Genomic DNA, 23183 nt, shown 5'->3' on the forward strand with positions numbered 1-23183 from the left:
TTTTTGTTTTTTTTTGTTTTTTTTTTTTTTGTTTTGTTTTCGATTCGGGATCTACGACAGATGTGTTTAGATAATCTTTTCTGAAGAATCCTTTTGTTTTGTTTTGAAGGTCCCTATATGCTACTTTGATAATATGTACTTTGCATTTACATAGATTAACGTGTCTAACTTCGTATATTAATTTTTTGAGATTCTTGACGTTATATTAGTTTTTCGATATCCTTTTTTGAATTTGCATATCGATACTTTTTTTTATTTTGCTCTATTTACACGACAGTCTTCATTATTTTCTCATGCAACATATCTGATTGTTATAAAAAACGTCACGAGCAACGGATGAATCCTAGAGAAAGCAAATGACAAAAATAGTTGGAATGACTTAACGATCTTACAAATCGTAAAAGGAAAAAGAAAAACGGAACGAATTCACACTTCCGATGAAACAGAAATCGTTGGAGATCTGTGACCCTAGGTTGCGAGCCTGTTCCTAAAACGCGTCTCGTTCCAATCGAACAACCCCGTTATTCCGCCCCTGTTTTAGCTTTGTAAGAACACGACGAGCTTGCGACACTCTTTTCCTTCTTTAACACCACCGAACGAAAAAAGATAATCTTGTAATTACGTCACAGCAATTCTATAGTTTCTTTTTCTTTTTTTTTTTTTTAATAATCGTCAAATGCGCGATCTTTTTTTTTTCCATTTCTTGTTTTCCCCCGTTCGATGCGAGTACAGAGTGTGTTCGATGTTTTTATTCAATGTCACGCATCATCTCAGCGAACCTGATCTCGACCTATACGTTCCGCGATTACCGATAGACATTTCAAGCTTGCGCCGAGAAGAAATTCAGAGACTCAGCGTCTCTCCGTGACGAGAATTCACTGCCAGATTTAAATACCGCACGCGTTCGGCGATCAACTCGCATCGATCGCATATACATAGTACTGTTGTTTTCTACTACTTTGATACATTTCGTCAGTTGTTTTCCCGATCTTTTCGTTCGAAGTATAGCAACGCAATAGACATACCACTGATATACCTCAGGCACCGCATACACCGCTCGAAACAGCATGTGTAGCTTTTTTTTTTCTTTTTTAAATCTCGCTCACGGCAGAAGAGAATGAAAAAAAAAAAGAAGAAGAAGAAGAGAGGCATGAAAAAGAAAACAAGACGGATGCAACAAACCACACTTTCTGCGTTACTTTTTAAACCTAGCACGTAAAAAACATGATTTTTAATCGGTAGGTGCGCGATCGGTTGTACCAGGCGAAGATGAATTCGCCTCGGTAAGACGAACTTTGTACATATCCCATTGTGCGCGGTGTGACGCACGGTCGATTGAAAAATAAAGTATTAATATTTTATACAGTCGTAAAATACAGTCTTATTTACTTCTTATTTATTTAATAATAAAAAAAAACCAACATCCTTCGAATACTTTAAGTTTGTATAATTAAAAATACCTATTGACCAATTCAAATTTAATTCCAACATTCCATCATAGGGGCGCTGGTGTCGTGCAGTTAAAAATGGTTATGTTACCTAATAAAGTAGTTACCCGGAAACGTAGATGTTTCTACGAATATCGCGATTTAAAAGGAAAGAAAAAGTTAATAAATACTTTGTCAATGAATATTACCAAGAATTTCGTTTCGATTACGAATCGTACAGGTTAAATGAACTAAAAGACTTTGTAGATCACTGACTGAATGATTACTTATTTTTACTCATTGTTGTCCTCAATTGATCGCGGAATGCATTTCGTGCAAGTGACTCAGAATCGTAAGGTAAATACTATTAATATATTGTGTTTGCGTATAGAGAACAAAGATCTGAAACGATACTGTTAGTATTTACTTACGCGACAATTACTTTTGTGGACGAAGTTAAATTTGTATACCTCTGGCTAGAAATCTTATTGGTGGAGTAGCATCATACCATTTTATTTACAAAACGAGCCTCCTAACTGCGACAGCTGCTCTTTTATATAAGTAGAATCAGATGTCGTCTATTTAGTTGTTCGAAACTGTTCAGTGAATGAACTCACGACGAAATAACCTCAAATGATGGATGAAAGAAAATAATAGTATTGATTAAGATAATAGTATTGATCAATAAAAACTATTACAGAAACTTGACAAACTTGAAAACGAGTGGAGTTCTCAGTGAATCAATAATCAGTTAGCGCGATAAGGTTTTATTGTTCTCACATCACCTTTGTCGTTTGTAAAACGAAACGAATTAAGAATGACACGAAACGTTATAAAATATTATCAAAGTGTCAAATATTATCAACGATTTATCGTCTTATCGAGGTAAAGTGTAAAATATTAAGTCACATCTTCTCGTTTGTCGTTATTGCGAAAAATCATTCCTAGTTTTCTGCTATTTTGTATTTATATAATATGACGTATAACATACGTTTGTTTGTGTTCGTGCTTAATCTAATGCAAATGCACGTAATATATAAATGTACTGTTAGGCTTACATTCAAATTAATAATAGTTACGCTTGTTGAATAAATGTCTGCTTCATGAAAATTCGATGACAAGTTACCAAATCGTTTTGCAGCATGCCTTTCAATGGCTGTACTCGCAATGAATTAATTAGTTTCATTGATTTTACTTATTTACTGCTCTGAAACAATTTTCGGAGGCTATTTATATTAAATTAATTTGTCAACGCTTTGCAATTTGATTGTAATGTTTTGCTTTCGATGAAAGTGTATTATTACATTGTAGTAAAATATATGTAAAATGATTTTGTATTTGCAGACAGTTCACAGATAGTGCTACGGGTAAAGGGTACAGTGGAAGCGTTAACAAAAATAAATTGTTAAAACGTCTGAACGGTTTATGGAAAACGAAAATGACTATGCAAAGTCATTCAAAACTTTTAATGCAATTAAAGGACCACTTAAGCAAAGCTGGTTATGATAAAAATCTACAAGTCATATTTTCCAAACATTGGCTAGATTTCTTGGAAAGGGTGACGTATTCGCAAATGAATGCTTTGAAAAAATTATCGGCACTCGAATTTTCGAAGAATGAAAATGATAATAAAACAGCAGATATAGAAAAATGTGATAGTAGTCAAGTAAAAAGAGAGAATATAATAGTGGAACATAAAGGAAAAAAAATAATATCTATCGATAGTATTCAATGTAAAAAGGTAAGTGACATGTTTTAAATAATATGCAATAAGTCTTATAAAAAAATTTAATTTTTATATTTATCTTCAACGATTTATGTAGCCAGTTGTTGAAGATAAAGCAAGCGAAACTAAAGTTCAAGCCAAAGCGGCATCGCAAAGTATTTCTGATTTTTTTGGTGGACTGATATTTAACTCTGTACAAAGTAAAACAGCCAGATTAGTTGTACCGCCAAAGTGGAAAATAAATATTCATGAAAATATTTCAAAACACGGTATTACATCTAGAACACGCCATGTCTTGAATGCTATAGTAACAGCTGAATCAACTGCTTCACGTTGGAGAAGGATTGAAGATTTATTAGTACACATTGATCAATATCCAGAAGCCAGACATTATGCGATTAAGGAAGGAGCAATAAAAATATTGCTTAAAACTAGACAAAAAGTTAGAGATGATCAAACCAAAGGTATGACAATGATTTAAAGATAGTGAGTAAAAGAGAGTATTTTTAATATTTTGAATGTTCTTAAACTTCAATTCAGCATCTATTAGAGAAGCTTTAGCAATATTGGGTTATGTCGAACCACTTCCTGGCAAAGGTATTAGAATTCTTTCCATTGATGGCGGGGGTATGCGTGGAGTATTAGTTATAGAAATGTTAAAAAAGCTTGAGCAATTGACAGGCAAGAAAACTCATGAAATGTTTGATTACATATGTGGTGTGAGTACAGGAGCTATTCTTGCTGCTGCTTTAGGTATGTATAATACATTCTTAAAATATTCAAAGATCTAACAGTTTTAGTGAGAATTATGTTGTTTGTAGGTGGACATAAACGAAAATCATTATTCGAAATATCCGAATTATACAGGGAACTAAGTACTAAAGTGTTCACTCAAAGTGCAATAAAAGGTACAAGTAATTTGGTATGGAGCCATGGATATTATGATACAGCATTATGGGAAAAATTACTGCAAGAAAATTTAGGGGAAAAAATTCTTATAAAAACAGTTCGTGATCCTGCTGCTCCAAAAGTATTTGTTATTTCTTACTAATATACAAAATATTACATTATTCTCTCAAGTATCGTTATATTGTATATATAGTAGTTATTTTAGTTTTCAGCTATATCTGCTATTGTAAATAAGGAACGTGTAATGGCCTATGTATTTAGAAATTATACTTTGCCTCATAGGATTGAAAGTTTGTATGTAGGATCTCACAAGCACAAATTGTGGGAAGCCATTAGAGCATCCGCAGCAGCGCCTAGTTATTTTGAAGAATTTAAATGCGGTGGATATCTGCATCAAGATGGAGGTACAGATTAATATATTTCATAAAAATCGAATATTTCGGTAGCATGAGAAACAAGATTTAAATACTTAAATGTTTTAATTTTATGTAGGTATACTAGTGAATAATCCATGTGCAGTTGCATTACACGAAGCCAAACAATTATGGCCAAATAGCCCAATTCAGTGTGTGGTTTCATTTGGAACTGGGCGAACGCCGTATCAAATCAATGACACTAGCAGTAAAATGGCAGAAATAGCGACTTCAAGTTGGAAGGATAAGTTTTATAAAATTCTAGATAGCGCAACTGATACAGAAGGTATTAATTTATAAAATTACTTGTAAAATATTTCATCATATTGTATGGAATATATATTTAAATGTCAATGATGTACTATGCAGCTGTACATACTACGTTAAACGACCTTCTACCTGAATACGTTTACTTTCGCTTTAATCCATATTTAACGGAGATGTTGTCAATGGTAGAAATACGTCCTGAGAAAATCAGTCAACTAGAACAAGATGCAAAAATGTATATACGTAGAAATGAAGAAAAATTTCAGAGAGCTGCTGAAGTTTTATTAGAGAAAAGAAAAATACAACAAAAAGTAATGGATTGGATTGCGCTACAAAGAAAAATTTCGGGTGTATGAATTATCGTATCTTACAATTCAACAGGCATTCCACTTATATACATACATATATCATGAGAACATGTTTGTCACAAAACTGTAACTAGGTATGTAATATAATTCTTATTGAGTTTAAATTCTATTTAGTCTTTAATGTAATAAACATATTATGTTTATTTATACTTGTTTATATAAATATTATATTATAAATAATTTTCTGTAAAAGGTAGTAATTTATTTTATGTAGGAGATATACTGTTTGTGATCTCTGTGACATACGCAAGTTTAAATGAAAGATGAATGTTAAATGATAAAGCATAATAAAGTTATTTATAATACATATTTACTATTCTATTTAACTTAATATTACATAAATACACTAATGACTTTTTTAATATTATCTTTTATAAATGAGTACATATTATTTTAATGTGCAGTAGCAGTACAGTATTTTGGCATGTGTGCGTATGTCTAGAGACTTAAAATATCAAATGATTGTTATTTATATAAATAATAGGTCTATAAATAACAGTGATTCCTACCTCAGGTATAATTATCATTAAATCACTAGTCTTAATGCTAGTCTGTGTATATCTCACATAATTTGTGAATATACTAGTATGAAAATATCTTTATGAAAAGTGATTATATGTATAAATGTGATTATATACATAAATCTTATAATATTTATATGTTGCTTATTTTAAAGAACACTATAAAACACTTTTAACATTGTTTTAACTTTTTCACGGATCAAATTTTCAGGTTGATTGATTAAGATATTGTAAAAAAAATGTATGTTATAAAAATGTGAAAAATATATATATGATAAATGTATAACTAAACATATAATATATATTATTATTCCTCATTGTTTGTTTTTAAAGATCATATTTCAAATTTTGAATTAAATTTCAAAGAACGGAAGCAGTAGAAAACAAAATTGCATTTGGCGCTACTATCGTTTTCTTTTTACTTTGGACTTCCTCTTCCGTGTACTTCGAGTAAAACTCACGTAGGTTTGTTATAAATTTATTATATCCAAATAATCTTTTACTTAATTAATATAATTATATTAATATATTATTTTATACGATAGAATAAAAGTAATTTGTATTAATTTCTCAATTTAATTCTCGATATAGTTTGGTCTTGAGAGAAATCTATAACCTCAATCTATAACCTATATTGTTTATGTTATATATTATAATTAACGAAGATTATTATTCTTTCAGATTAACTAACAGAGAAAAATGGCAAAGTCCAAGAATCATACCAATCATAATCAAAGTGAGTGTAAATAATTATGTAACACGAAATTGAAATTCATTAATTTTAAAGTGTAAAGTACAAATCATACTGCTTGATATTTTTTTTTGTAGATCGTAAAGCTCATCGTAATGGCATCAAAAAACCAAAACGTTACAGGCATGAATCTACGCTTGGTGTAAGTTTTAAATTTTTTAAATAATAATTTTGTTCTTTCTAATTATAAGTTTTTTACTTTCTAAGTAAAACTTAATGTACTTTCTACATTACGTTATCAAAATATTTTCTTCTATGCTCATGTTATTAAGAAGTTCCTTTTGTGAGATTAAAATTTACTTTATCAATAACATTGTTTAATTAAATAGTATATGATTTTAAGATATTTGACATCTTTTTTCAGATGGATTTAAAATTCTTGAGGAACCAACGCTTTGCAAAGAAGCACAATTTGAAACCCAAAGAACAATTAAAGAGGGCAGAGAAACGTAAAGCCCTTCGTGAAGCTAAGAAATAGTTTTCTCATATATAAATGATTTTATTATAATAAAAATTCTAAGAATTTAATTTGGTAATTTTATTTATTTTATGGTTCCTTTAATATAATTTGCAATTAATATACATACTCAATTCTCTCTTTTTATAGCTGAAATACTGTATCCTTTTATAAATGTTCACTTCAAACTTTTTTTTCTTGAATTAGCATTTTGATTTTGTTTATTTACATTAACTTGATCAATTTTTTCTGTATGTTAGTTTCTCATTTTGTATTAAAAGTTAGAAGTATTTAAAAATTTAATAGAAAAATTATATTAATACGGATATGTGCATTTATAATAACATTAATAAATGTATGTACGTTATGTATATAGAAAGAAAATTATCTAAATAGAAACGACTGTAATTTAATTCCTAAGTACCTAAATATACCTAATATTTTTAATTTTAATGATTAACAAAAATAAACAATTATTTATATAAAGTAACAAATTTTGATATTTTTGAATGAAAAAAAGTCTTTTGGTACTGTCTTTTGATACTTAAATTTTATATCTTTAAATGATTACAGTGCAAATTCAATATGGCGACTGATCAGTTTACCGGCGATTCTGAAATAAGCCATAAAAATTCATTCAGACCACAAATAATTTTATTATTTAGTGGCAAGAGAAAGTCTGGAAAGGATTATATTACAAATGCTTTGCACGAAAGGTGATCAGTTTTCGATAATTATAAAATAACTAAGAATGATATAATTTAAGGTCATATGTTGATAATAGTTTTTTCAATGTAGAGTTGGATCTGATAAGAGTGTTATTATAAGATTATCTGGACCAATTAAATTTCATTGGGCTAAGACCCGTGGTTTGAACGTTGATGAACTTTTAGGAGATGGTAAATACAAAGAGAGTTATCGCCTTGAAATGGCAAAATGGGGAGAAAACATTAGGAAAGAAGATTATGGTTATTTTTGTCGCGCGGCCCTAGAAATGTATAATGGTAGAAAATTATTTTGCATTATAATTTATTATTAACATATTACATGATACTGTATGACAATTTGTTTTAGCAAACAATTTTGTTTAGCATTTAGCAAACGTATATGGATAGTGAGTGATGCCCGAAGGAAAACTGATATACAATGGTTTGTAGAAAATTTTGAAGATATATGTAAAACAATTCGCATTGAATCAGATGATTTAGTTAGGAACAAACGTGGCTGGGTGTTTAGTCCAGGTAAATAAAAGAGAAAACTAATATGATTATCCTTACATGAATTATATTATTAATTGTGAGATATATGTTACAGGTATTGACGATTCAGAAACTGAATGTAATTTGGATGATATAAATACATGGGATTTGAAAGTGACGAATAATACTGAAGATATAAACTGTATATTAGAACAAATATTAAAACTAATTACTTAGTAAATGATATTGCAAATGTACAAAATAATGTTATAAGTATGTATATATACGTACTTGTAAACAATGAATTGTTTTTAATGGGTCTATAAAGAGGAAGGCAATAATATATGTTGTTTACAAACGGATATATTTTTTATTAATTTTTTATTTACACATTTGATTCTTGTGCATTGTATTCATGTATTGATTAAGTATCAAATAGATATTATAGTGTATCACAATGTAAATTGATCTCTCATAATTAGACAATTTATTTAAAAATTTGTTTTGTTGGTTTAGACATTACAGGATTATTGTTACTAATTAATAATTGATTATTAATCATTCAAATTTCTTTTAAAAAGTACATATAAATGTTCTCAAAGCATAATTTGTGTAAAATTAATTTAGCAATGCTAAAAGTTTAAGAATTAATCGTGAGTAAGGAGAAATTAATAAATATTTTATCGTGAACTCGATTTAGTTTGAAACTCGTTCCAGTACAATATGGTGGTCTCTATACTATTGAAGGAGGTTAGATGGCATGCACCAATAAAAAAAAAAGAAAGAAAAAGAAGAGAATGGAATGGCGAACTGGATTTGGATCGTCAACATTAATATGTGAATTGTGATTATATACGATGATTGTGTGTGCATTTTGTGGTTAAAAGATTACGCTTTAAAAGAAGACATTGTGGTCGTGTGATTAATTTCGGAAATGGTGGATCATTCAATACCATCCGATATCCTCGACGATTTAAGCAGGTTAGTTTTTGAACTTAATTTTCGGAGACATTCTTTTTATACAATTATTTAATTTTGTTCATGTTGTTTCATTTTGTATTGAAAATATTACGCGATTTTGGTATTTTCAGTCGATTTATCATCAATGTACCTGAAGAAGAAAGGAGAGATTTGATTCGAATATGCTTTCAAGTCGAACTGGCTCACTGGTTTTATTTGGACTTTTATTGTACGGATGAAAATCCAAAGTTGAGACCATGTAGCATGAGAGAATTCACTTCTCGTATTTTTTTTCACATACCATTTCTAAAGCCTCATCTAGGTAATGTAGATAGCATTCTTGAACAATGGCGCGCCTATAAACAAAACGTTCCAACCTTTGGAGCAATTGTATTGAATGAGGATTTAACCAAAGTGCTACTTGTTCAAAGTTATTGGGCAAAAAGTAGTTGGAGCTTTCCTAAGGGCAAAGTCAATGCTGATGAAGATCCATCTCGTTGTGCCGTTCGGGAAGTTTTGGAGGAAACTGGTTTTGATATTTCAAATTTGATAGATGAAAATGAATACATTGAGTCAACAATAAACGAGCAATTAGTAAGATTGTACATAATATGCGGTGTGCAGAAAGATACGAAATTTCAACCAAAAACAAGAAAAGAAATAAAAAATGTCGAATGGTTCTCTCTTGCGGATTTACCTAATAGTAAGAAAGATATGACTCCAAAACTAAAGACAGGAGTTGGTCCAAATGCATTTTTCATGGTTATCCCTTTTGTAAGGTAATGAATTACTTTTCCTTAAAGATATAATGTATACATTACATATATTGTCCATTATCTTCTTTTTTACATTATGTCATGTCCTTGTTTATGTATACAATTTATATAATTATAATTATGTTAGTGAGAAAAGTAATTAATTTAGATAAAAGGTATATTGAAGATATATTTTAAAAGTGTAATTTTTCTATTGTAATTTCCAAATAGAAGGATGAGGCGTTGGATACAAGAAAAACATTTACGTGATAAAAATACAAACGCCATACGAAGACACAGACATAAATCTGTGGGTGATGTAGAAAGTGTTCCAAAGAATAAACGGCAATTACTTCCTAATTCTGTTCAAGTAATTAAATCATCCATCGCCCAATTTCCATGTGAAAATAATATTAATGTAATCTTGTAACTGTTTCTAGAGTGATGTTCCAAGCTTCAAAGATATGAAAAACTTCCGACAATCTAATACATCGCCGGCAAGAAATCGACGTATACATGAGTGTAAAAATGTTATGTCCAAAGCAGCGATTAAACGTAACCTATTTGGAGATCAAAATGAAGATGAAACATCAGCTGTACTTGCCAAACAATTAACTGATAGTCCGCAAAATCAACAAGCATGTCCATTTTTAATGGATCCAGCTATTCAGTCGGTAAAATGTAACGAATTTAGCTACAAAGCTCAAGTTTTAGCAAAAGGTTTGATACTTAATGTTATAATTAGAATTGATTATAAGTCAATTTAAGAGTTTATTTACTAATATAAAGAAAATGTTTTTTGTTTTGCAGATCAAGCATCTCAAGAACCTCGAAATCCAAAATTTCCAGATGGAAATATAAAATCTTTATTATTTGGGAAAGCAGCAAATAAATTGCAAACAGATTTAAAAGTTATACCTTCTCCTTTTACGGTAATGACTAACAGCGCATCGCGTTTCTTTCCAATAGATAAAATCGAAGCCCAAGAACATTCCATGGAATGTTGTTCAATGATTTGGGCAAACTTTAAATTTGACAAGCAAGCAATACTTGATTGTTTATAAAATTATTTAAAATAATTTTAGAAAATGTGGAATCATACTCAGTAAGCTTACGTTAGTTATATTACATTTTTATAATATTTGTATAAGTTCAAATGGATGATAGTGTACAAAGATTTACAATTAAATGTGATTTTAAATATTTGTGATCTCAACAGTTTCTTAGCAAACTGGTTTTTCAAACTTATCGAGTTAACGGAGTATTAAATATACATTATTATACATTATTAATTTTTAGTTAGACATTTAAAAATTTTTTTTCTTTTTGTTATCATCTATCCGACATATTACTACAATGCAATGCAACAGACTATTATACAGAAGTACAATACAAATACGCTTACATAATACATGATAAAAATCATCGGAATAATGTACGTATTCATGTATGTTTTTTACTTTCACTAGGTACTTATTTTTTATATAAGAGAAATATGTGTACATTCAATTTTATTTTTATTCAACAAAATGTGAAATAATCTATATTTAATTTTTTTAATTTATTTTACAACCAGGTTATTCAAATATTCTACTACATTTGAATATTTATATGTACATGCGTTGAATGTTTAACGAAAGATATGTTTGGTTCAAGTTTAAAAACAATTTTCGTACAAATAAAATAGAAATTCCTATTCAAAATGGATATATATACACATCATACTTTTCTCATAGCTATAAAAAGAGCTAAGAGAAATATCATAATGGGAATAACGAAATACATTGTTTTTTTAATAAGAATAGTGCCTGCACCTTTTATACTTCTTATAATTTCATTATTCAAGGTAAACACCATTTTGCTTTCTTCAATAAGTTTATTTTTTGTATCTTCGTCCAATGTTTCCGCAATACTATTCATAGTATCGCGCATATTTCGTTTAAGTTCGTAAATATTACTGTTCCCAAAATCTGTAATATTATTAACAATTGTTTGAGATTCTTTAAACGGCCAAATCTTTTGCATAACTTGTCTCTTTTTGCGTAAAATAATTCCACCACTTAGGAGACCCATGTACAAGTGATAAATGTACGCAAGCAATAAAATGGGCTCCGTATTTTCGATTTCTTTTAAATGATTTAAATATTTCGTTACACTCTCCCTAAAATTTGAAAGATCATCAAACATCAAATATAAATCAAATCTTAAATCGAAGATCTATTGCTTTTGTAAATAGCTTACGAGTGTTTTTGTCTGAGTAACCGATACGATATTAATTACATATCAATTCTGTTTAAATGAACAAATATAAACTCTGTACAAAAGAAATTACCTAGGATTGTAATTTTTTGCCCATTCTTTTCCTAGATAAAATTCAAGATCACGCTCAAACGCCTCGGTACGACGAAGTTCGTCTTGTAAAAGCGACCCTACTTTTGTATGTTTCCATCTGATCATAGCAAGTTCCAAATATCGAAAAATTTCATAGAAAATCAGAAGGCCATCAGTCCACACGGTATCATCAAGAAATCCTATTTAAAATCGAGATTTCCTATGTTAGTTTTATTTAAACTTTATGTAATCTATCATTAGTTTATTGCACAATGATCTTAGAGTAAATATTCGTTGCGTTACTTAATAACAGAATTAATATAGAATTTGTTATTCAGATATAAATATAGAATTTGTTATTCAGATATAAATATAGAATTTGTTATTCAGATATGAATATTGAATTAGAGAAAATATGAAGAATTTAATCAAATGTTACATATATATATCAAAATATAGCATTTCCATTAACCTATATGTTATAGTGACATAAAAAAAAATGAAAATTGGAAATTAATTGAAATGTTAATTGAAAGAATTGTTTCTTACCAAATGCTAATTTTGCATTCACTAATGCGTCACTGATCGAATGAATTTCTCTCGTGGCTTTTCGCATTTTTTTACAAAACGTGTCTTCGTCTTTGTTTGTCATTTTCGTGAGATCCGTGATGATTAACAGTGCAATATAATTGAACCCAATCTATCGTGTCATTTTATTTTTAATCTGTTAATCTATTTACTTAAGATGCTGTATAATTGTGGTATTAAATATGTACAGCATCATTTCACGTCTAACACAACACAACACACACACGTGAATAGTGTGCAATCATATGATCGTACCGAGACTTGCAATTAAACGCAAGATGGCATTGTGTTCGTCAAAAAAGGGCAAGGGAAACGGTACAGAACCATTAAAGTCATTTGATATATTGATCACGTAGGAGAGATTGTTCAAAATTTTATGCGCTCGTAGAATATTCGTCACTCCGCAAGAATGAAAAAGATATACGTATTTAATGTATGTGATTTTAATTTTCTAATCTCTATTTTCTTAACATTTAAATTGATTATTCTTCTGTCATTGCCACTATGATTTTTAATTTTCCGGTTATTTCCGCGCTTATTAACTGTTCGGCGAAGGTGATATTACACGAAATTATCACGAAAGAAAAATTAATTTCAATAAAACATAGGATATAAACCACATTTTTCAATTATTTCTGCTCTTGTCTTTATCCTAGTTCATAAACTATTAGGTACGTTTAATAAATTATCATGTGTTTTAGGTTCGCTGAGAAAAAAAAAAGAAGTATCTGAGGAGAGACAGAATAGTTTTTCTAGAAGTAATTTATTTCTATGTGAAGGACGATAAATTTGACAAGTAATGAACGAGACAAATAGACGATAAAAAAATCTTATAAAGACACGACATACTGTTTGCAGTAGTTGGCAGTTCTTCCTGCAGATACGTGGATTTTCTATGGCATTGGTATACAGTCTGTGTATATTGTAAGTGGCTGCGGTATTCGGCTAGTCAGATCGATGAGACGCCGTCGTTGTGGCGCCTCGTGAACGCCCAGCCCTGCTGTCTTGGCTAAATTTGCGATTTTGGATTCATGTTTTTTTTCATATATATTTTTGTATAACGTTAACAGAGGTTGTATTCTAAACGATGATAATAATCTTTCTAAATTGTAGAACACTGAGCAACGAGAATGGCAGTTACATAATTGTCCCTTCTGGTCATTAATGTTCGATTGGCTTATGAAAAATTTAATTACAATGTTACCAAAGACTAACGAATGCTTTACAAAATCTTAGTAATTTACATTTTTGCCTGGTGCAACTAGAATGCAAGCGGTAGACAATTAAAGGAGAATCTATTAATGTTCGTTGTGCAGACGGTACAAGAGGTAAACGTGCTTTATCGCCGGAGAAAAATTCGAAATCTTGAAAAGGAGGCCACCGACGCCTATAGCTGTTGAAAGTATCGCATCACTGACTATAATATAGGAGACGCCAAGTGTAAAATAATTCGAACGATGTAATAATGATGCCGATGCAAATGTTAAGGTACTTAATAAGCACACGTGCACACGCATATTACTGAACGGTTTCTGAACGAAGGCGCTTAGTGTTTTATCACGCTTCGCTAAGTTTTTAGTCACGGACTCTTTAATTAGTATTTTAATTGCTATAAAATCGAATAGAAATTTTAGGTACGTATCTTTATATGGGACTCTACTTTAAAACATATATATTGTTTTTAATTTTTAGTTATTGCCATTAAATCGTTCATTTTTTTTGATAAACATATTTAAGTTAAATATCTGATAATTTCATTTTGTTATTTTTTTTTTTGTAATTTTTAGGTGCAACATTATGTTCATTAAAATACGTGGGTATGTTTCGAAAAATGGAGACTTTTGAGAAAGATGGATTTTCAATTGATTTACACGTATGTACGTCGTTGGAGTAGATGTCGTAAATTGAATCGAATGCAGATATCGTGTACGTCGAAACGTCATATGTGTCGTCGCGATGTCTCGCGTGTGAACGCATTTACCTACGTCACTGCATGGAGGGACGTAGAATAAGTGCGGAACGTAGGGCGCATCGTCATTACGACAAGAGACAGTATCCGACTCGAAGAGATGCTATATTTTGGCTTCTGATATTCTCAACACGGTTAGTAAGGGGTGCCGCTCAATACTAGCGCCGCGTACTATGGCCAGCACTGTAAAACTTCTGACTCGTACCCTGATCACGCTCGAATTCTATTCGATATTATATTTTGACATGAAAACATTATGAATGCTAGAAGCATTTAATAAGAAGAGAAAATAACAATGTCCTACTAATATTTCGTAATACTAATTGTGATGCACGATAATCCTTCTCTTAGTAACGCACTGCGCGACTATTTTTTTTCTCTTTTTTTATAAATGAAATAAGCATGTATTACATTGTGTTTATACAGATAAACTCGTGTGTATGTACATACATTTGTATATTGTAATTATATATTTAATAATGTGAGAAAAAAGAGAAAGAAAGAAAAAAAATAGAAATACTTTTCAATTAAAAAATGAAAGCGAAAAATTTGAAGGATTAGAAAGGAGTGTATGTAAGTAATTTTGAAATATTGATATTCACAAAGTTGAAACAGAAACGTATCATTAATCGGGTACAATATTTCATAGGTACAGGGTTGAAGATTGTGAGATGCAATGCGGCAATCGAAGACGGCCAATGAATCGATGTATTGACCGTGCGATCAACAAATTTTAATTACATGATGCCGTTCGTTTCCAATTTTCTTATTTTAATCGATTTAAAATTGCCGAATAAATGCAAATAATTGTTTAACTTTATACGAACTAAATGCTGGATGTTATAAAATTATTATATATTTATATATATTTCAATTAGTAGAAAATTGCAAATTTTTTAAAGTTTGACAAGTAAATAAACGTAACTGACCAAGCAACAGAACTTACATCTGCAGTTGTAGCTATATGCTCATACATCTGTATGTGGCTAAAGCAGTTTCATTACGTAATTGATAACATAACTGTTTGTAAAATATCTGTTATTTCTCAAAATATATCTATTTCAGATTTATCTGAATGTTTAATTGGAAATTTTCTCGAGACTTGATGAAAATTTAATTAAAAATTGTATCTATTTTGTACAAAGTTTATATTAATAAGGAGAAAAGGGAGAAAATGAAGTTGGCACAGATAATGCAAAGATGCCTGAGAAATTTGGAAAAAACTGCATATGGTAGATTGTTGATTCGATGGAATTATTTCAACGGAAGAATTTATTGATCCTGTGTCGAACCGATGATATAATTATCTGCTCCAACTGTTGAAGTTTACTTTAGTTTATCTTTAGCCAGAAATTAATAGGAAATAGAAATCAATTATTCTAATTTAGGAACAATTAAACAACAGGTAACATTCATTTAATTTAATTAATTTCATATTAGATTGAAAATTTTCCAAGAGTTATTTATTAACAAATCTCTAAATTTATATATATTCATTTATTTGCAATGAAGAAATTTTCAATTCTCTTTTTTATTAGGTCTCGTCTTAATGATATAGAATGAACGATAAAGTAAGGCAATGAGAATTACAGCAACAGATTCTCCCTGCAGTGCGACAAATAGTACATGTGGCAGTCATCAAGTATGATATATGTTCTGGCATCATTGCATGTTTGTTTTCACGAAAATAATAAGTATAACATTCGTATATAGTCATGTACAGTGACCACATGCTACAAAAATGAGTCAATTAAATACTTGCAGTATCTAGTTCAATTTGAATAAAGATCTAAAAAGAAGAAGGATCAATGTTATAAAGTGCCATTACAAGTGTCATTTCTTTCTTACGTGAGATTTAAACGCGGTAAGAATAATTTTCAAAACATTTGAATATTTTCAGTAATAAAACACGAATTTACACTTACAATAATCGTTGTTTATTTTAACAGGCGTTTGGTCGTTTTATATAATTAGTGCTACGGAAGCAAATAACAGATAAGAAAAGGTTCTTTAATTTCTCATGGTATGCCGGCCGGCGGAATGGCAGACAGATGCATCGCGTGCCTTCTTAGCCGGTCATTATTTCACCTGGTAACATTCTCTCTTAAATAACCGCACTCGTACTGCGGAGTACGAACAACGTTGACCTCTAAGTTTCGGGTAATACTTTCCCGATTTTCCTTGATTTCCGGTGCCGGGAGTCCTTTCCCTCGATACCGGCGTTTTCCGACATCGTGCCGGCCGGCTTGCCGGTCGTGTCAGTCAGTCACACACGTACAAACATTACACGTACGTCTGCACACATGTGCAAACGTGGAACTAAAAGTGGTACGACGTCGTACCTCTGGCTGGTCGAGTATGTGACATATCGTGTGAGTGTGTATATAGCATGGTGCCCGTTATACACCTAAATGGGCCTACATTGCGACGTTTCCGATGCTGTGGAGATGTTGTGTCTGTGTAGGTATGTACGTGTATGTGCGTATGTGAAAACCGAATGACTAGACGTTACGGATAGTCTGGACTGCGCGAACTAAAGCAGCCGAGCCAACGCGCATCGCTAGTGGGGATACCGGAACAATCTTCGTAGAGGGGGTGGTCTTTGCATGGTAGCGGTAAAGGGTATCGCAGTCTGTTAGAGAGCCGGCAGCCCGCAACGCGAGAGTTGCTGCCGAGTCAATTCGAGTTTGAAATATCGTTTGGAACAGACAGGGAGAAGAGACATTCGTGAATTCGTAGTAAAAGAAAAGAAAAAGAAAGAAAAGAAGGAACTCGGAAACGACGGAATCGTTATTAACCCCCTATCTCTCCAGATAAAGAAGGGACACGCATCGTCTTGGTCTTGGTCTTCGTTCCGATCTACGTTTAGTGTCGCTGTGTCCCACAACGGTTCTCGCACCCCTTTTACCACCGTATTCGCGAACAGCTCGATCTCCTGTCGCTCTCCACTTGCCTCTATTTTACTAAACTCCTGTCTCTCCCTTCTCTCTTTCTTTTCTCTTCTCTTTTTTTTTCCCTCTTTCTTTTTTTTTGAGAAACGCACCGTCGGCCACCAAAGAAACGGGGAAATCGAATCTGCACTTTTTCACGGGACAGACTGTTTTCGACTGTTCCCTCGACGGATATATTATTCTCGTCCCGAAAAAACGCTACCTACGTCTTCTCCGGTGGAAAGAACACCGTTTCTTGGATTATATACCGTATATCGAAAGATCGAACAATTAAAACTGGATAATCGTGTCACGTAACGAGGTAAGCTGATGAAATATAATTACGAAGTTTCTTGGTGCAAGCGTTAATAGGTTAACAAACGAGATTATTCGGTGATTCGAATTTCACGAAACTTTTGATAACATTCTGGTGAACTATGTATAGATTTTATCGGCCGGCTAGGTGGACTGCGGGAGGGGTTGTTACTAAGGGGTAGACTGCAGTGCCGATACTCACTAGGGTGTCCGTTTCTTATTCCAATGTTGTGGAGTAAAGTGTTACATATTGTGCTGAGTATGACAACGTGACACGAGGTGTTCTACTTTCTTTTTTCTTTTTTTTCTTTTTTCTCCGTATTTCTTGCACTTTTTCCACTAAGTACATCGACCATGGTAAATGTTGTAATTTTGATCGCAGTTACCATTGATTGTTTAACACCGATTCGTGCCTTTTCGTAGTTACAGTTTTCCATTAAGAAATCAATCGTTTTATCGAAATTTCCTATTAAGAATAGGTGTTTAATGGCCTGTTTTTGTAGTTAGCTAGCCCGAATTTGGATCAATGATCTAAGGTCGGTTCTCACGGAGAAGCTCGGATCCTGCGCATTCGACGATAGGACATAGCCCTACCGCTTTTCAGGGAAAGGGTCGTGCAAATCCTGCGCAATACTTAACGCCAACACGGTCCGCATGAAATCGCGGTGTGTCGACGCGGTGACCTTTTCATAAAATCTCTTCGAAATTTTCTTGCTTCGGTAAGGGTTCACTCTAAAATGCCCATCCACGTTTGCACGAAGTTCGATGGACATTCTCAGTCGCTTTTTTTTATTTCTTCATTTCCTCGCGCAATTAAGACAATTAATTTGCATTAAATGAAAATGCGAAAATTCAAGTAATTCTCGTTTCATCTGAAAAGATTTTTTTTTTTCACTGGCATGCTCATATTCTAACTGTGTCATTGGAGATACAGATAGAGCTAGAATCGAATATATAAAAGAGAACAAATTGCATTCGATACTACTGTATGTGAGAATGATCAATATTTTTTTTTTGTTTCAAGCTTTTTGTTTTTATATATGCGTAGCATACATGTACGAAATGCACGTATGGTGTTAAACTACCGATCATCAATCATGGTATAGCTGCCATACATGAGAGTGGTATGACAGTGGTATGGGTCAGCTCTAGTATGATGTCATAACATGTCAGATGTCATATATGGTTAACTGTTAGTGAAAAGGGACAGCCAATCGGTTGTAGATAGATTACCAATTATTGATAGGGAATCATATTCGTCTAAGGCTAATTACTAAGTATATTAATTGTCAAGTACATTTATACTCATTAGTCTAATTAGTAGTGGCTGCTAGTCAATTACTTTATTAAGTAATCTTAGAAGAATGAAGTTTTTTTCTTTCTTTTTTATTTAATTTGACTCTATAATTTTGTTCTAGCAATGAGTACCACGGATCCTGCTGGAGAGGGTGGAGGGGGAGGGGTGTCAAGCACAATATCACCAAATATTGAACAAAACGTATCTCCAGTTATACCGGTGACCGGTGGTGTGGTGCAACCGGGCTCTCAACAACAGCATCCACCACCGTCGCCACTAAGTGGTTGTTACCTTCTCGTTGTGCTTCCAGAGCCTCATACCGCGCAGCATAAAGATCTCATCTTAAACCGCCTTGCAAAAGGTAAGCGCGACTTGATTAAAGCACTGATCATCGTAATATAATACGATGATCCTCGAGAAATTCTCTCCAGAACATCTAGACGCACCCTCGGTAGTAATTTTAGTATCAGTTAACACGTTTCGTCACTTGGCTCTGTGATTTTACATTTTTATTTTCTTCGTTAGCGTTAATTGTCTTTGGAACATATAGATATCAGTTAATACATCAAGCTCGTAATAGATTTAATCATTTGGTTCTGTTGAGTTTAGATTTTTTATTTCTTTTGTTTATTGTACATGAGAATAGTGTTAATTCTCTTGATTGAATACGTTAATTCCACCCTTCAAGATCAATTAGCACATCAAAATTGAAGCACATTTCATTCTGTGATTTTGGATTCTTATTTTTTTCATTCTAATGTAGACAAGAAGACTATTAATCCTTCTCGAAGAACATCTGAATGCATCATTGAGATCAATTAACACATCAAAATTGAAATAAATTTCATTACCTAATTCTGTACTTTAAATTTAAATTATCTTAATTAGAACGAAGGAAGGGGAAAACCTTAACTAAGTAAAATAAATTTGTTCTGTCGAAATTTTAACGCCATCATTGATAATATTGGAATTGCATCTAGATGTTCTAAAGAGAATTAATTTTATTTTTATCTGGATTAGAACAAAGGAAAGACAAATATATAATCACCCTTCGTTTTAGTTGAAATAAAAATAATGTTAATTCTTCTTGAAGCATCCATGTATCAACCTTGGTATCAATTAACATATTATCAAACTGAAATAGACTTCATTATTCGATCCAGTGTGATTTCTGTCCTTTGTTTTAAATTAAATAAGAACAGTGCCTTCCATTAAGAGAAGGGATATAAAATGGGATATTGATACTTTGCGATTGAGGCAATAATTACGGTTTCATATACACATTTTGTGGTATTAGTTCCGCACATGAAGCCAAGCGGTAACGGTTCTTCTTCACTGTGCGTATTCCTTCCGATTTATCGGACGAGCTTACCCAACAACTTTATCCAGGTCCCCCTTGTTGCTAGGCGGAGTTCGAATGGACGTCGGTTAGTAAAGAAACCTCTTGTGATACCCCTGTTTAGTCATTAATTATTGGTTATCAACTTCCAAGAAGCATTAGGATCCCATTGTTATCCAAATTTGGCGAGTGATAGTTTAATTCCCTATTCCCCTATTGTTCGATCGAACTTTGGTATTACCTTTGGATCATGCTTTCACATATGAGAGTTGAGTCACACTTTTGACAGTAACTTTCTACTTTTTTTATTTTATTTTATTATTAAATGCGTCGTGCTATATAAATAATATTGTTAACAAAAAAATTCGTTAATTAATTTCTGCATTTCAAAAAATTTAGAAATCCATCTGACGCGCGAATTTTCATTAATGACGAAACATGTTATAAAATTTGCCAAGGGGAAAGTTACGTGAAGCAGAATTGAATTATTTACTAGCAGAATTAAATTGAATGTATCTTGGAAAGTTTAGAATATCCTTCTGATTATGAATATCCTTTCTTGTGTAATTTTGCTCTGTCGTGCAAATTTTCATTGATGATGAAACATGTCGGCGAGACATGTTGGTAACGTTGTAAAATTAACCTGTTATTCACGCGTGTAAAATAGATCGTGTATTAGTTGATTCAACCACAAGATTGTTGATTAACAGAATTAAAATTCAATTGGAGCAAATTCAATTGTCAGAAATTGCATGAAAAATGAGACGGTGCATGGAGAAGAGCGTGAGTTATGATGATTAAGAAATGGGTCGTCGATGTGTTGATTCGTCGTGACAGAAAATTAAGTAAAAGGCAAATGGAAAATAGCGGATGAAAGGAAAAATCTGTACTTGTGAGTTTGATGCGGTATGCGCATGTTAGACCAGCCTACAGCCACATCCCCGCAGTCACCAGAACCTGGATCAATAATCCATCTACACAGTATATAACGAAAATCGTCGCTAAACTATAATGATAATTTTTTCAAATCACTTTCGTGTTATTCGACGAGCAGTGGGTTGCATACGTGTATGCACAGACACACACAGAGGAGAAGAAAGGCAGTGAAAATTAGACTCGAGCGAGTGCACGCGATGCGTCGACTTTCGACAAAAGAGTTGCTGGAAAAGGGACAGATTAGACGATGAGGATAAAAGAGGCTGAATACATACGAAATAGTATAATTATCGTCGCTTGAAAATGTCTAGTTTTTACTACTCGTTACTATTTATTAATTTGACTTCTGGTGAGAAAAAGACAAAGCGACAAGAATTAATCAGATGTCGATGACATTGTGCTGTTTTAATAGCAGACGGTGTGATTTGAATATGCCAGAGGTTGTAATTCTTCAAAGATTATGAGAATTCTTCAGAGAGTATGAGAAAATAGTACTCGATCAAACATCTTAATTTTAATTTGATTGCTCTGTTATTAATCTTAAATTTAATCAGATTGTCCTGTTACACTATTATTTTCGTATTTTCTATATTCTGTGTGTTGAATCATATGGGTCATTTCGTATGCGATGGGTATGGTATGGTATATGCGTTAGCAAGTTTCATGTGACTCATGGGTTGTCCGTGTAGAGTGTAGACAGGAAGGATTGGTAGAGCGGAAAGAAGGCGAGACATGAATTTATCCATCTATTTATTTTGAGGTATCTGTAATATTGTCTGGTTTGCTGTTATTATTCAAAATTATGGATAAAACACAAATAAGTATGACATACACATTTAACATGCTAAAAACGTAAATCTTTTACCATACATAAAATACACATGAGGAAACTGTATGACTGTATTAAGATCTAAAGATAGTATAATTTAATATAAATTTCCAGAGAAGAATAACAATATTTAAAATATTAAAATATTAATGTCTACTAGTATCTAAAAATAGTGCAACACATTTCACGTGCTCGCATCATGCTAAACATCAGATTTTACTAAAATCGTGAAAAAATAGTATAATTCACCATAAACGATAGTGTTTAAAAAATAGTACCAATACAAATAAAAATAACCATGACGTATTCGCAACGTGTTGAAATATTGAATCAGATTTGATCAACAAATACACGGAGAAAAAATACGTATGACTACACTAATATTTAAAAATACTATCCGTGAGTTGCTATAAATACACGTAGGAAAGAGTATTAATATCTAAAAATAGCTACAGTTTACTGTAAATACACACAGAGATAGTAATAATAATATTTCAGAAACAGTAGCAACACTAGGACAACATCCTGATTAATAAATCGCGCATCTGCTTCAGAAAATTGACAACTCTCTATGGAGTGTGCAGTATGCGAATCGATGTACGCGAATATTTGCGTGAGTTAATAAACGGTAATATGCTCGTAAAAGATTAATGTGATAATGCCCCTTACGAGTACATGCACGCGCGTTGTATTTACAGATATTGCACGAGTAACCACACATACGTAAGATAGGAAGGCATACTTGTCGGTATGAATCATGATTGAGGACGTGGGGAGCATCGCGAAAGTTGAAGTTATTCGATGCTTGTAATATCCGGAAGAACTCGCGTATAGAGGGTTCCCGTTCGATCAAACGGCGAAAATTTACATACGCGATTTTTCAACCGTATTACGCT

At 32.1% G+C, this 23183-nt stretch overlaps 6 protein-coding genes and 1 long non-coding RNA gene across 20 annotated transcripts in view; 6 read left to right on the forward strand and 1 right to left on the reverse strand.

Moving 5' to 3' along the window:
• The first annotated feature begins 1535 nt into the window (after nucleotides 1-1535).
• LOC122538549 (calcium-independent phospholipase A2-gamma-like) lies at nucleotides 1536-5253 on the forward strand. 3 transcript variants are annotated; one of them, XM_043672746.1, is made up of 9 exons: nucleotides 1536-1784; nucleotides 2128-2312; nucleotides 2772-3168; nucleotides 3251-3617; nucleotides 3694-3906; nucleotides 3975-4183; nucleotides 4268-4466; nucleotides 4555-4761; nucleotides 4845-5253. In XM_043672746.1, exons 2-9 carry the CDS (start codon nucleotides 2245-2247, stop codon nucleotides 5096-5098), a joined length of 1914 nt encoding a protein of 637 aa, XP_043528681.1. In that variant the 5' UTR covers nucleotides 1536-1784; nucleotides 2128-2244; the 3' UTR covers nucleotides 5099-5253. The 3 variants fall into 3 exon arrangements, with proteins under 3 accessions (XP_043528681.1, XP_043528687.1, XP_043528671.1); XM_043672752.1 differs by lacking the exon at nucleotides 2128-2312; XM_043672736.1 differs by lacking the exon at nucleotides 1536-1784 and having other exon boundaries at nucleotides 1842-2312.
• A 716-nt stretch (nucleotides 5254-5969) lies between these two features.
• On the forward strand, nucleotides 5970-6898 carry LOC122538648 (60S ribosomal protein L29). Of its 2 annotated transcripts, none has more exons than XM_043672903.1 (4): nucleotides 5970-6096; nucleotides 6313-6367; nucleotides 6460-6524; nucleotides 6747-6898. In XM_043672903.1, the coding sequence occupies exons 2-4, from the start codon at nucleotides 6331-6333 to the stop codon at nucleotides 6858-6860; spliced, it is 216 nt and encodes a 71-aa protein (XP_043528838.1). In that variant the 5' UTR covers nucleotides 5970-6096; nucleotides 6313-6330; the 3' UTR covers nucleotides 6861-6898. The 2 variants fall into 2 exon arrangements, with proteins under 2 accessions (XP_043528838.1, XP_043528845.1); XM_043672910.1 differs by having other exon boundaries at nucleotides 6031-6092.
• A 498-nt stretch (nucleotides 6899-7396) lies between these two features.
• On the forward strand, nucleotides 7397-8400 carry LOC122538627 (phosphomevalonate kinase). The gene is made up of 4 exons (XM_043672881.1): nucleotides 7397-7555; nucleotides 7638-7843; nucleotides 7931-8080; nucleotides 8154-8400. Exons 1-4 carry the CDS (start codon nucleotides 7425-7427, stop codon nucleotides 8273-8275), a joined length of 609 nt encoding a protein of 202 aa, XP_043528816.1. The 5' UTR covers nucleotides 7397-7424; the 3' UTR covers nucleotides 8276-8400.
• Nucleotides 8401-8726: 326 nt separating this feature from the next.
• On the forward strand, nucleotides 8727-10956 carry LOC122538614 (m7GpppN-mRNA hydrolase). The gene is made up of 5 exons (XM_043672859.1): nucleotides 8727-9019; nucleotides 9130-9777; nucleotides 9985-10123; nucleotides 10194-10473; nucleotides 10564-10956. The coding sequence occupies exons 1-5, from the start codon at nucleotides 8973-8975 to the stop codon at nucleotides 10815-10817; spliced, it is 1368 nt and encodes a 455-aa protein (XP_043528794.1). The 5' UTR covers nucleotides 8727-8972; the 3' UTR covers nucleotides 10818-10956.
• Nucleotides 10957-11359: 403 nt separating this feature from the next.
• LOC122538620 (heme oxygenase) lies at nucleotides 11360-12907 on the reverse strand. Its single transcript, XM_043672870.1, has 3 exons — nucleotides 12634-12907; nucleotides 12086-12284; nucleotides 11360-11914 (listed from the first exon to the last, which is right to left on the reverse strand). The coding sequence occupies exons 1-3, from the start codon at nucleotides 12734-12736 to the stop codon at nucleotides 11473-11475; spliced, it is 744 nt and encodes a 247-aa protein (XP_043528805.1). The 5' UTR covers nucleotides 12737-12907; the 3' UTR covers nucleotides 11360-11472.
• Nucleotides 12908-15750: 2843 nt separating this feature from the next.
• On the forward strand, nucleotides 15751-16565 carry LOC122538662. The gene is made up of 2 exons (XR_006308894.1): nucleotides 15751-16046; nucleotides 16180-16565. It is a non-coding gene; the product is annotated as an uncharacterized LOC122538662 (long non-coding RNA).
• A 1187-nt stretch (nucleotides 16566-17752) lies between these two features.
• The window catches only part of LOC122538564 (microtubule-associated protein futsch), a 38277-nt gene continuing 32846 nt past the window's right edge, over nucleotides 17753-23183 (forward strand). For 10 of the 11 annotated variants that reach the window (XM_043672764.1, XM_043672779.1, XM_043672796.1 and 7 more), the window contains exons 1-3: nucleotides 18145-18165; nucleotides 18390-18605; nucleotides 19305-19544. In XM_043672764.1, coding sequence (XP_043528699.1) covers nucleotides 19307-19544 — 238 coding nt within the window. In that variant the 5' untranslated portion in view covers nucleotides 18145-18165; nucleotides 18390-18605; nucleotides 19305-19306. Of the gene's footprint in view, nucleotides 17894-18144; nucleotides 18166-18389; nucleotides 18606-19304; nucleotides 19545-23183 lie in introns of those variants that run through there. The other variant, XM_043672772.1, reaches the window with a different exon arrangement.

The sequence above is a fragment of the Frieseomelitta varia genome, unplaced genomic scaffold (genome assembly GCF_011392965.1).
Source record: "Frieseomelitta varia isolate USP_RPSP 00005682 unplaced genomic scaffold, Fvar_1.2 scaffold_1018, whole genome shotgun sequence".
NCBI classification, from domain to species: domain Eukaryota; kingdom Metazoa; phylum Arthropoda; class Insecta; order Hymenoptera; family Apidae; genus Frieseomelitta; species Frieseomelitta varia.